This window comes from Panthera pardus, unplaced genomic scaffold (genome assembly GCF_024362965.1).
Source record: "Panthera pardus isolate Hobbes unplaced genomic scaffold, ASM2436296v1 HiC_scaffold_11, whole genome shotgun sequence".
In the NCBI taxonomy this organism is placed as follows: Eukaryota; Metazoa; Chordata; class Mammalia; order Carnivora; family Felidae; genus Panthera; species Panthera pardus.
The window spans coordinates 87,128,334-87,142,169 of NW_026526666.1; the positions used below are offsets into that span (position 1 = coordinate 87,128,334).

Here is a 13,836-nt window from a genome sequence, read left to right on the forward strand (position 1 = left end):
AAAGACCAAAACAACCAGGGGTCATTTTCAGTGAGAAAGATAAAGCTTTGTTATTAGAGAAAACTCCAGCTGGAGTCTGAGATTAGGCATTAAAACCCTTACCATCACCTCACTAACTGGTGTGCTACTATTAATTTCTTCATCAAGAAACCAGCCCCTATTTTAAGTAAAACCCACTGCAAAGATATGTTAAAAGCCATGTGAAGGCTCTTTGTAAACTGCAAGGGATTACAAACGAGCTAGTAAATACAAATATTTATAGCTTAAGATTTAATTAAAAAATTAGTCTCAAAACAGAAAGCAAAATTTGCCTGTGTACAAAGGTTATGCCAGGAGAAGGTGGCAGAGTCAGAAGCAGCCACAATTCCTGATGCCTAAGTTCCTTCTTGGCCGCTGGATCACAGGTAGCGTTAATGTTTTCTGCCTCCAGTTTTTCCCTCTGCTGGTCTATTGGGCCACTAAGTGCACTGTATCCTCAGTACTCTGTTTATTCTGGAGAAGACATACACAATAAAACCTATAAAAGAAAAAAAGCGGGCCAGATGACTTTATAGAAAGGAAACCATGGTTTCAAGTTATGGATTGAAAAATGACTTCCTCTTCGTACATTTACTGTACTTCATTCTGAGTCTGGGATGCATCCTCAGCTTAAGGAGATAGAAAGATTAATGGAAAAAAAAACATTTATTTCAGGCAATATAAGTTCTTCTGACAAATACAGCAAGATAGTAAGCATTAAAATTTTAGAGAACTTGAAATGCTGAAATTCCTATAATCCAATCATCTTTTCCTCAGTAATAGCTTCTATTACAGAAAGTTTCACTTAATAGATAAGGCTGAAAATGACATTGTTTCAAATTTTATACCCTCTATTTTATGTTCATGAAGTAAAGCACTACAGAACTATACAGAGCCACCAAATCAGCAATATAGAATTTCAGGGTTTTTTTTTTTGTTGTTGAAACTCACTTTATTTAAAAAAAAACAGTCATGAACAATAAATTACAATCATTTCCCCCTTTTATAAATTCTTCATAAAATATATTTGACAATTTTAAAAGAAAATTTCAAAAGTTGCTTTCATTTTTGAAGTGCTGATGACTTATTTTTTGACCATTTTGTCATGCTGGTGAATTATTTTGTAGCTGCTACAATAGTTTGATTGATAAACATTTTACAATTAAAAACAACAACAACAACAAAGAGGAAAAAACAGACCAGCAGAAAGAACTATTCAGTGTGCTATTTATCTGACACTTAACACTTACTTCATCATAATGACAAAGTATCCCTTAGCACCAAAAATCTACAGGAACCCCATCTTTCTAAGTGACATCTAGTGCAAAATAACATTCTAGGAACTAACTGTACAACCCCATATTTTAACTGGCCACAGCTGCCTATGAGCTTATTTGAAATATTTGGTCTTTTTTCAATTAAGACAAATTTCATAAAACACTATAAACCATGGCAAGAGACTCTGAGGAATAATAATTGTTTATTGAGTACCTATCATGGGCAAGGCACTGTGCACAAATTCTTGCTTTCGTTTTTCCTCTAGCAAATATCCAGGAATTTCCAAGTATCGCTAACCTTTTATTTCTTACTCCTGGCTGGAAAAGGCTTGTAGGGTTATATACCATTTTTAAACTGTCATTTTATCAACTGACCTTTAGTGCTGAGCTCACAGTAGGTACTTAATAAATACCTCCTGACCAAAAGAACAAATAGAGACAAAGAATTTACTATCATTTTGCTTGGTATCATAGGCTATTTTAGAATACAAGGACTGAGAAAATTCCAGAAGAAACCTCCTGATCACCTCATACCTTTGCTGCCAATGAAGGAAAGATTTCCACTTCACAGGTGAAATCTTTCAAAATAAGTAATTGTTAGCTATTTTAAATGAAGCAAGACCAAAACTATGTACTTAGGGAACCATGACTCTAAGCACATAGATATTTGAAGAGCAAATGAAGCACCGGCATGCTATCACCTGAATCATCATGAATCTCTGCTGAAGTGCCACCTTACTGATGTGACACTAGAATACTTTTCACTTCCAATAACTCAATCCCCTTGGCCAGATCTGTGTTATAGTAATTTGGTGATCCAGAGGGTCAATGGTCATGAGGTTCCAGTGTATTTCCACCTCTAATTTCCAAAAAGTTTCTTGTATTTATTGGCTTGAAAGTGATGTTAAAAGTATATGATTTTTTTATTTTAAAAGGTTTATTAAAAAAAATAATAAAAGGCTTTAGTTCAATAAAGCCTTTCAGTCCAAATTTCAAACTTCCAGATCAAGTAACACATAGTTCAGAAATTTTACATACTCTAATTTTTTGTGCTTTTTCACCTTCTCTAGTCCCCAAATACACTTTAAATAAGGAAAAATTATGTTAGCAAAATTCCAAAAGTTGTAGAAGTTCAAAAAAACTGAGGAGACACATTGGGTGCCAACTATGCTTCAATTAAAAAAAAAAAACTCAAGAAAAAAAAAAGCGAGGAGACTATGAAACTATTAACAATTTCAGTATTCTAATACTTTTTTTTTTTTTTTTTACTTTGACCAAAGATTCTAGTGCTTTATAAAGACTAACCTAGATACAATGGTCTTAAAGTCTATCTAACCTTAAAGGCTAATATTCTGTTTTAGGAAAACTTTCCTTAGACTTTAATTCTCTGCATGTATATAGGAAAACAAACTGGAGACAACCATACAGGGTTAAAAATCAAACTAACTTCAAGAAGAGTAACAGTCTATTGGTTTTTTACATAGACCATACCAAGTGTGATTGTATAAAATCAATAATGTTTCTACTTGAAAGATATAATTGATGCCACAATATTTTATCCATTTGTCACACTGTATAGGTATCATCTCCCACTTTAGAAAAAGGTGATCAACATTTAACACAACCATATCACTATCATTACTGTGTCAAATTAGACAAGAGAAAATAGCATTAGTGCTAAAACGAAAGGAATTCCAGTGATTACACAAGAGACCATATCAGGGCAGGCGATGTGAGGGTAGATTTCTTTTGATTTCTTCAACTTTATGCTGAGGCTTAGACAAAGTCTTGAAATCAAAAATTAATATATCAAGTGGGGCAGTTCATATATAGCAAAGTTTTCAGAAACAGAGGAATCCTGTGTTCAGATTTATATCAGATTGCAGATGCTCAAGTGCAGACATGTTCCAGTGCAGTGGTTTAATTGGTTAATTGAATGCTTGGTTACTTAAAGAAGGTGATTGAATCAAGGTCCTTGCCAACCTGCTACCACATGATTGCATGGCTAATTCAACTCCTGCAGCTATAGGGCACTGGAGAGCTCAAACATACTTCAGCAGCTTTGGATCACTTAATTTTATGTTTAGTTAGATAATTTTAGACCCTCCAAAATGATGCCTTAAAAAAAAGCTGTATAATATTACAAAAATTAAAAATGTGGTATGATTTCATTAGAGGGAAGGACAGGGTAGGAAGATGAGGGAAGGTTCTTTTATTTTTATCACTGATTTCACCAGCAAATCTCAAAAACCCAAACCTACATCAAATAATTTAAACAGAAGTGGCATTTTCTTCATATGGAATGCAAAATGCACACATTCACATACTTACATATACATAAATATATACATATATGTTTCCTTTACAAAGCTTCAAAGGTTGCATTACCAGCATGCAAACCTCTTCTTCCATGGAAATTCCTAATACTGACAAGGAATGTCTAAAATACTTAGAGACTTATTTCCAGAAAACTGGACTTTCTTCTCCTCTTGGCTCTTAGAGAATTTTCCTGCCAAACTTCCAATGATCATTTTAAAAAATGTACACCCACATTGGTAATACACACTTAAAACATACTAACAAAATGGCCAGCTTGGACTTAAGAAAAATGAAAAAAAACACCCCACAATAAAATCTAAACCCTTAGAAGGTGGAGTTTAGCTTTTTATATTCTTTTTCAGCCACATTATGTTGTTGCATCACTGTGAAAACATAAGCAGCATACCATCCGAGATATTTGCAAACAATGTATGTGTCACGTTTCCCAGCTGCTATCTTTAAATGCAATTTGTACTAATCTGAGTTCTAGTTCAAAAGCATCTGGACGATCCTGAGGGTTTGCAGCCAGCATTTCCTTAATCAGTTGTTTCATTCGCCCATTCATAGACTTTTTCTTCACAGGAATGAGAAGTTCCATTTTGGGATTTTCCAGAAGCGCCTCTCCAACGGGCACAATCTCAGTTCCTTGTTTTACATAACTCCCTAAGAGTTCCTTCTTTGTCTCTGTGTCTATGAATGTGATCCTTTCCAGCATTGCCCAGATGATAATCCCCAAAGCAAAGATGTCAGCTTTTGCTGTGTAATGTCCCTCCCACACTTCAGGTGCCATGTAGAAATCTGTTCCACACGCTGTGGAAAGGAAACACTTGTTTACACTGACAGGTTCTTCTGGGTTCTGCCCAGAGGCTGAACAAACTTTACTGAGACCAAAATCAGCCACTTTCAGTGTGGGTTCCAAGTCACTGGTATCCAACCTGCTTTGAGAAATCAGGATGTTATCAGGCTTAAGATCTCGGTGGATGATCTGGTTTTTATGCAAGAAAGCCAGAGCACTGCTCAGCTGAAGCATAAAGCTGGTGTTAGTTTTACGATTGGGTTTCCTGGACAACAGATACTCATTCATATCTCCGCCGTCGCAAAAATCCATCACAAACCACAAGTAATAGGCGCTTCTGGGATCAAAGGCAATTTCTCCTTTTAATGAAGTCTCTACAAGCTATAAGAGGGAAAAAATAAATGGATTACAATCATCTGCACGTTTATAAAATTCAGCTATAGGGGCACCTGGATGGCTCAGTTGGTTAAGGGCCCAACTTCAACTCAGGTCATGATCTCACAGTTTGTGGGTTCGGGCCCTGCGTCGGGCTCTTTGCTGACAACTCAGAGCCTGGAGCCTGCTTTGGATTCTGTGTCCCCTCTCCCTCTGTTCTCCCCGCTCACGCTCTCTCTCAAAAATAAATAAAAAACATTAAAAAAATTAAAATTCAGCTATAGAAAATAAGTGACTGGTTAAGTGAGACTACCAATTTTAAGTGGAAATTCCATGAATGTTTCATTTGGTCAGTGCTTTTCTATGTGCATTTTATTTTAAACTTCAGTACTTCAAACTGTCATTTTGCTCCTAATGAATACCACCAAATCTCTAAGTCAAGACATAAAAATTTATTTAAAAATAAAATGGCGTGGGGTCTCTGGGTGGCTCAGTCGGTTAAGCCTCTGACTTGGGCTCAGGTCATGATCGCATGGTGGGTGAGCTGGAGCTCCGCATCAGACCCTGTTCTGACAGCTCAGAGCCTGGAGCCTGCTTCCAGATTCTGTGTCTCCCTCTCTCTCTGCCCCTTCCCTGCTCATGCTCTCTCTCAAAAAAATAAACATTAAAAAAATTTTTTTTAAAAATTAAATAGCTTTAGGGGTGCCTAGCTGGCTTAGTTGGTAGAACATAGGACTCCTTATCTCAGGGTCACGAGTTCAAGCCCCACATTGGGTATAGAACTTACAATCAATCGATCACTCAATCAATAGCTTTATTTTGAAAAGCGTCCAACTGGCTATACATTTTGTGTGTGTGTTAATGGAGCTGAACTCTACCCACCTAGCTAATAGCTTCATGAAAAAGTCAAAGTTTTTGGGGCGCCTGGGTGGCTCAGTCGGTTGAGCAACCGACTTTGGCTCTGGCCATGATCATAAACATCCATTAGGAATTTCTATTCAATTAAATGGCCTGAAATAACTTTCTTGTTCACTGGACATACACTATCAAATAATCTGTGATATTAAGAGAAAAATGATCAAGGAACACTAGTTGTTATAGAAATAAAGCCTTCCTGTAGTCACTGATAAAAATAAAGACTGACATCATTGCTTCATAAACTTCTACAGGCAGAACGCAAATACATTGGCAATCACTGGAGGCTTCTAAAACCAATTTATAAAAAAACATTTACATTTTGAAATAAAAATTCAAATCTGAGTTTGTAGATTTCTTTTATACAAGCTGAAAACCTAGAACAAATTGCTATTTCATTTGTTATGATTATCTAACTATAACTCTATTACCTTAAATTCAAGAATATTAATTACTTCACTGAATATGAATTGTCATTCTAAAATATAGATACAGTGCTTTGAAAGCATTTGTCCCATAGTGTCCTTTTCAAACCCACTGAATAGAAGCTCAGTAGGGAAGATGAAGAGTTGTTAAAGAATGAATGAACTGGTGGGGCACCTGGGTGGCTCAGTCGGTTGAGCCTCCGACTTTGGCTCAGGTCATGATCTCATGGCCTGTGAGTTCGAGCCCCTCGTTGGGCTCTGTGCTGACAGCTCAGAGCCTGGAGCCTGCTTCAGATTCTGTCTCCCTCTCTCTCTGCCCCTAACCCACTTGCATTCGGTCTCTCTCTCAAAAATAAGTAAATATTAAAAAAAAAATTTAAAAGAATGAATGAACTGCTAATTTTACGTTTAAGTCCACTAGTACGTCCTCTTGTCATTTTGGAGGGCAGAAGCAAAGAGCACCTTTTCATGCCATCTCCCCCAATGGCAAACAGCTGTAATTGCAACTGTGTGCAGATGTCTTTGGCATGCATTTTCTTTGTTGTATGTGTTTGCCAGTGAGCCAGAACGGTCTAGAAAGGTACAGATCACACAATTATTTACCAAGTGCACTATTACTAAATATGCTGAGATTAAAGACCAGCGTCATCACTCCTTCATTTCCTCTCTTCTGTCTTTACTCTCAAAATCAAACTTCCTAAATAGCTTTGAGCAATGCAGAGTCCTAGCATTCAAAGAATGGTTTAGAATAAGGCCAGATAAGTAAATATTTTAGGCTTGATAAGCCACATAAGGTCTCTGTTTCATATTCCTTTTCATTTCTTTTCTTTTTCTTAAAAACTCTTTAAAAATGTAAAAACTGGGGGCACCTGGGTGGCTCAGTCAGTTAAGTGTCTGACTTTGGCTCAGGTCATGATCTCATGGTTTGTGAGTTCAAGCCTTGCACCAGGCTCTCTGGGCTCTCTGCTGACAGCGAGGAGCTTCTTTGTCCCCCTCTCACTCTGCCCCTCCTCCCCACACTCTTTCAAAAATAAATAAACATTAAAAAAGAAAAAAACGCTAAAAATTAGGTGTGCCTGGTAGCTCCGTAGTACATTAAGTGCCTGACTGGATTTCAGCTCAGATCATGATCTCACAGTTCGTGGGACTGAGACCCACGTGAGGCTCTGCGCTGGCAGAGCGGAGCCTGCTTGGGATTCTGTCTCCCTAGCTCTCTGCACCTCCCCCGCTCACATTCTTTCTCTCTCTCAAAATGAATAAACAAACTTAAAAAAAAAAAAAGTAAAAACTATTTTTAGCATCTGGGCCATATAAAAACTAGCTGAGGGCTACAGTTTGAGGGTCACTGGTTGAGAGCTATAGAAGTACAGTGCCCAATCTGCTTATTTCCACGTGTAGAGGATGTCATCAGCCATAGATTCTCTTGGCTCAAGTCCTTCAATAGCTTCCCTGATCTCTTAGGATACAATCTAAGCTCTTTAACATGGGCTATGGGATCCTCTAACCTTGCTGATATTTCCAGTCTCATCTAAAACAACTCTCCCAGTATAGTATAGCCTTATTATCTTCTTTCACTTCTTAGAATGTTTTGTACTTTTTGCTTTAAGATATTTGTACGTACAGTTCTTTCTGGCTGTGAAGTTTTCTCACTCACTCACCTGGCTAACTCCTCTTTATCTTTCATGTTTCCACTGTTTCAGTTGAAACAGTTCCTGTGTGTGTGTATGTATGTATATATATTTGAGAGAGTGGGGGAGGGGCAGAGAGAGAAGGAGAGAGAGAATCCCAAGCAGGCTCCACACTGTCAGTGTAAAGCCTGACGTGTGACTCGAACACACAAACCATGAGATAAGACCTGAGCTGAAGTCAGAGGCTTAACCAACTGAGCCACCCAGGTATCCCTCAGTTGAAAGTTCATAATTCCTGAGCCCCAGAATTATGTCAGGTTCTCTATCATATGCTCCTATATCATCCTGTACCTCTCATTCACGACACTTATTATAAATTATACAGACTGGCCACTAAGTTCCTACGTTGAGACTACATCCTCTGTTAATTATTTGTTTTACATTTTCTTCTAGGTAAGGTTTTTGGCTATTAGGAACTGGTTTAATCATTTAGAACAAGGAAAATACTTAGAAAAACACAGAGAAAAACAAAAATTCGTGTAAAGAATGGAGAAAGCCAGGGATAGGGACTCTGTGGTCACATTATAGATTTAATTGTTTTTATCAGACGTAAATTTAGAGAAGGTATTTGCTAAATGTGTTGATCAATGTCTGGTGAACTAAATAAATCCATAGAAAAGACAATTTTAACAATGACCTACTATTGAGTACTTCCTATGTGCCAAATATTATACCTGCATCATCTCTAATTTTGACAACTCCCATGGAAGGTAAAAATTATTATTTCTATTTTACGTCTGAAGATACAGATGCTAGGAAGACATGAGCTATTTAGCCAAGGTCATACAGCTAGCAAAAGTGCTACAAGTCGAACACAGGTCTACCAAGCTTTGAAAGATGTAAGAGAGTACAAATAAAAAGGTGCTTCAGATTAAAAAAAAAAAAAAAAAAATCACTGAATCAAGTCTGGAAGTACTTTACATCTTAAAGCCTTGAAAGACCACCTAATGCCTAGTTACTATGAAGGTTGCTAGATCTGGATCAAGGATACCATCAGCAATAAGTCGTTTATTTAAATGTCTTTGTATCTGTAGTCCAAGAGAGATTATATACCTTGGTCTCCAAAACTCAACACAAAGTTCAGCAAGGTCCTATTCACTTTTTATTTTTAACATTTATTTATTTTTGGGACAGAGAGAGACAGAGCATGAACGGGGGAGGGGCAGAGAGAGAGGGGAACACAGAATCAGAAGCAGGCTCCAGGCTCTGAGCCATCAGCCCAGAGCCCGACGCGGGGCTCGAACTCGCGGACCGCGAGATCGTGACCTGAGCCGAAGTCGGACGCTCAACCGACTGAGCCACCCAGGCGCCCCGGTCCTATTCACTTTTAAGAGGGAATGTGGTGAGACTGTTTCTAATATTTCCTATCAGTGCAACTGACATAATAAGCACTTTTAGAAATGTAAATAATAAATCAAATAGAGGCTAAATAGTTGTGCTTTATAGTCACTGCCTTAAGAGGTTTCATGGCAGAGCATGCTAAACTACGATATAAATTAGATTCTCAAGATTGATATTTGTTTACCATATGATGAAACCTGCAGGTTTCTAATTACACAGATTAATGTGTTTGTCTTCCTTGTTGTTCCTAGTCCAAAAGCTTTTGTTATTTTAAAATCATACTTCTGTACCCTGATGGTAAATTCTGAATTTAGACATACTCATAGAAAGTTATTTCTTTTTCCAAGAATGACTGGACTTAAGAAATTTTCGTCTGGCCTTTAACTACCTATGTTTTAAATACCTTTTCTATGCAGCAAGTATAGGCCTCCTAGAGATTTTGATCTATGTCAGAAGCCAACCTAAAAAAATCTAGCAAATCTTTTCTGTTTTCCTATGTTAATGCTTTCTCCAGGTCTACAAAAAAAGTAATTTGGAGGCAAGAGTAATTTGGAAGTTAAGGGAACACAAGTTTTAGCAGTCAGATAGTCTCCTATATTCAGCTTCCAATTCTGTCACTTGCTAGATAGGCGACTTTAATAAATTCATTATTTATTCTAAGCCTCAGTTTCTTCATTTGTAATGATGATAATAATAATACCACCTTCACAAGACTGTTCTGAGCAACTGCCTTTAAAGCACTTAGCACAGAGCACAGAACTGAGTAGGAACCCAAACGTTAGCTATTAGCACTATTAATAACATTCAAGTGCTATGCCACACACCTCATGAACATTAACTGGAGTTGCATGGTTAAGAAACCACGTAACCCTCTAAAACAGCAGAGGCTTTTGTTCAAACTACTGATTTATAAAGAAATGCCCAATTACCTATATGGGTACTGCTATTGATTGTGGAGTTTTCATTTTCTTCTGTCTTCAGTTCCCCAAAAGAGTGATTTCAAATAAATGAATTTATTAGACTCTGATCTCAATCACTTCTCTAGTTCCTACATTGCCCCATTCCCATGCAGATTGGCAAGTATCATGGCATAACAGGTGGCTTATGTTATTTTTAGGTATTTGCATCATAGGTTTAAATAAAACCTTGTTTTAAAGCAAACATCTACTCAGTTCTTGGCAGACCCCTATCTACTCCTAACTATATAAACACCTGCATTTAAAAGTACAAGTTTATCTGACGCTTTTATTTCTCTTTTTGCTGACCAATGCTATGTTCAAGTCACTTCTATTTCCCATTCAACCACACATACCTGTAAATAAAGGGAAGAATTAGAGCCATGGGACATTTTTTGCACCATCCCATCTTTTTGTAAGATGCATTCCTCCAAGTGAATCACATTTGGATGTTGGCTCTTGATACTGCTTAGGGCCCAGAACTCACGCAGGGCTAGTTCAACATTTTCAGGTGCATGGCATCGAATCTTCTTCACTGCCACCCGTGCAGAGGTCTTTCTGATGACTGCTTCATACACAACACCGTAACTGCCTCGGCCTACCTCCCGTATTAGATCGTACTTTGGCTGGCTACTCACCATCTTCAAGGTCAAAGTTTCTGGAAAAATCAACAAAGTTTGCTCTGTTGAAATTAAGTATACTTACTGGCTTATATACCTTCTTATGTATGATTTAGTTATCTGTTTCACTGTTTGTACTGCTTGAAGGGTAACTGTTATAACTTAGGCAAATCTAAATATTTTAATAATAATAATAATAATAATAATAATAATAAATCAGCTAACACTTAGGTACTACTTACCATGTATCAGGAACTGTTCCAAGCACTTTATAATATTAAATTCATTTAATCCTCACAACAATATTTTGAAGCAGACACTATTATGGTCATTTTATAGATGAGAAAACTAAAGCACAGACAGTTTAAGCAACATGTCTAAGGTCAAACAGCTACCAACTGGTGGACCTGGGATTTGAAACCAGGTCATCTGGCTCTGACCCTCATAACTGTAACCACTACGTTATAACTGCTTCAAAAATTACTGTTACAAACAAACCAAAAAATTTGTTTTTTTCTTGATCAGTAAGTAAAAATGATAAAACTCCAGCTTCTCCTTAAAGCTGACACACACACACAAGTTCATAAAAATGTCAAAACAAAAACAAAAAACCCCCACAGTTAGAAATACAAACACCTGGCTTGGGCTTAAGGACTGAAAGTGAACCACGTTACATATAGAACTGAAAATGTGTAGTTGTTCTTTTTTTTTTTTTTCTTTTAGTAAACTGTCAAACTGTATATGTCCTTAATTTAATTATATGTTATTTCCTCATTTCTTGCAAAATAAATGAAAAGAAAGTTTGTGGAGAAAAATGGTCTTTTAAAAATAAAGCAAGCGCCTGGGTGGCTGAATAGGTTGAGCAACAGATTCTTGACTTTGGCTCAGGTCATGATCCCAGAATCCTGGGATTGAGCCCTGCATCTGGCTCTGCGCTGAACATGCAGCCTACTAAAGATTCTCTTTCTCTTTCTTTCTTTCTCTCTCTCTCTCTCTCCCTCTCTCCCTCCCTCCCTCTCTCTCTCTCCCTCCCTCCCTCCCTCCGCCCCTTTCCCACCCACGCTGGCGCTCTCTCAAAATAAATAAACTTAACAAAATAAAATAAAACAAGCTACTTAGAATATGGTTACCTTTCTGTTGAGTTTGACAACGGCTATTTAGATCTAGACCATTTTTGCCACCAAAACCTTCTCCTCCATATGAAGGGGCTCTCTGGCAGAGATCTTTCAACTTGAAAAATCATTTAAAGGCAGAAGCAAAGGCCCTACCCAGAAATGCTCGTGAGTTGTATCAAGAGAGTCGAAAGCATGCCACCTCATTCTCCAAAAAATGTTGAGATTCTCATGAGCTTCGGGAACAAATCTCATTTGCAGATGGCCACGATGCGCAAGAGAGCGTGCAATCTTCATAGCATACAGTTTGGGGGGGGGGGGGTACAAGAAGCTACTGACTCTTGACCCTGAAAAACTGGGTCCAGCTACTCTGAGTCCATAGGAAAGATTTAATAAAGAAAATGAAAGCTTCTGAGATTACTTCTTCGTCCCACTTCCTCTAACTGGAACCCCCCCCCGCCCCCCCCCCCCCCCGTTCAAATTCCTATTGCATTTCCTAGTGTCTGATTTCCTGCCACGGAATCCGTGCCCCGGGTCCACAGCAGCCTTTCCTTCCCGCTCTCCGTGGATCGCCCATTACTGTCTGTGTCAAAGTGGCTCGTGGCCTGCCAGGCTGGCCCGTACCCCCACACGAGAGGGCACCCCAATAAGCGGGAGGGAGGGCGTGTATGAAATCCCTGGATGCGAACCTGAGCGGCCGGCCGGCCCTTCCCGGACCCCCGCGCCGGCCCTGCTAGCCCAGCGCCGGGCCGCCGGCCGGCCCGGCCCCACACCTGCCGGGCCCGGGAAGGGCCAGCCCTGGGCAGAGGTGTTGCCCGACGCGGCGGCTCAGCGCCCCGCTCATTGGCCGAGTATCAGGCCCTCCCCCTCCTCGGCGGCGTCCTGACCAAACCCGGAGGGGATCCTCCCGAGGCCCTTCACCCCGAGGAGCCAGTCCTGCAGCTGCCCTGACTCCTGGGGCTGGCGGCTGAGGCCCAGAGCCTGGGCAGGAGGCCAGGGGCAGAAAGGGAGGCCGCAGCCGGGGCCGGTGGCCTGAGGAGTGCGGGCCGGAGGCCTTCCCTAGGAGGACTCCGCTGACAGGTCTGTGACAGGCCTCCCGGGGAGGGAGGCGCATGCAGGGCTCTCGGCTCTGCAGCAGGGCCTCTCTGCCAGGCCTGAAGGGCCAGATTTACCTCAGGGTAGCCGCCGCCGCTTCTCCCTCTCACGGGCTCTGCAGGCCGCCATTATCGGGCAGCTCGCGCCTCAGCCGCGGCGGCCTCCAGTCAGAGACCGGCGCGCGCCCCCGTGGTGCGCGCGGACACACCCCCTTACGCCGTGCGGCCCCGCCCCCCTCCGGCTTTCCGTAGCGCGAGCCGGGACGCCGAGCGCCATCCTTATTGGGCGCGCGCCCCGCGCTCCGCCGTCCTCCTCCCTCTCCCGAGGCTTTCAGGAGCCGGGAGTCGCCGAAGGTGTGCGCGCCCCGGAACGCACCACTAGTGCCCCTCCCCGCAGGGGTGGCCGGGTCCGGGAACGCGGAGGCCGCTGCACGCCGGGACTCGGTATCCGTAAAGCCGCAGCGGGCGCGCACGGCCCGCGGCCCCTGGGACGGTCTGCGGCAGCAGGTCCGGGCCTGGGAGTGCGCGCGCCCGGCGCGGCCTCCCCGCTCCCTCCCCGCCCCCCCTTCCCACCTACCGAGCTGCGGGCAGGTGTGCGGGGGTCGCTGGGGCGGAACGCCTGGTGCATCTTCTTCGGCTCGGGCCTGGGGTGCCTGCGGGACGCGGAGCTCTTCGGCGGGCCCGCGGGGAGGCGCGGCCCGAGCTGGGAGGCCTGGCGTCCGCCCCGCCGGGAGGGAGGCTGCACCTTTTGTCAGAGTCACTGAGCCATGTTTGCGGACGGTGCAGTTGCCCAGGCGGCGGCGGCGCGGGACTGGGTGCGATCATCTGGGAGGACGCCGTCCCCTGCCCCGCCGGCGCGGTGGTATCTCCCTTAAAGAACCCGGCGCCTCATTGTTCCCG

The 13,836-nt window shown here is 41.5% G+C and overlaps 1 protein-coding gene across 3 annotated transcripts; it reads right to left on the reverse strand.

Moving 5' to 3' along the window:
* Positions 1 to 665: 665 nt before the first annotated feature.
* PDIK1L (PDLIM1 interacting kinase 1 like) lies at positions 666 to 13,622 on the reverse strand. 3 transcript variants are annotated; one of them, XM_019432439.2, is made up of 3 exons: positions 13,514 to 13,622; positions 10,467 to 10,768; positions 666 to 4,791 (listed from the first exon to the last, which is right to left on the reverse strand). In XM_019432439.2, the coding sequence occupies exons 2-3, from the start codon at positions 10,749 to 10,751 to the stop codon at positions 4,051 to 4,053; spliced, it is 1,026 nt and encodes a 341-aa protein (XP_019287984.1). In that variant the 5' UTR covers positions 10,752 to 10,768; positions 13,514 to 13,622; the 3' UTR covers positions 666 to 4,050. The 3 variants fall into 3 exon arrangements, with proteins under 3 accessions (XP_019287984.1, XP_019287982.1, XP_019287983.1); XM_019432437.2 differs by lacking the exon at positions 13,514 to 13,622 and adding an exon at positions 13,015 to 13,129; XM_019432438.2 differs by lacking the exon at positions 13,514 to 13,622 and adding an exon at positions 11,999 to 12,301.
* Between the last annotated feature and the right edge of the window lie 214 nt (positions 13,623 to 13,836).

Coding starts and splice junctions, on each gene's coding strand:
- PDIK1L (XM_019432439.2), bottom strand. CDS start 10,751: ATGGTGAGTAGCCAGCCAAAGTACGATCTAATACGGGAGGTAGGCCGA. Junction 4,792..10,466: donor ATTCTTCCCTTTATTTACAG/GTATGTGTGGTT, acceptor TCCCTCTTATAG/CTTGTAGAGACTTCATTAAA.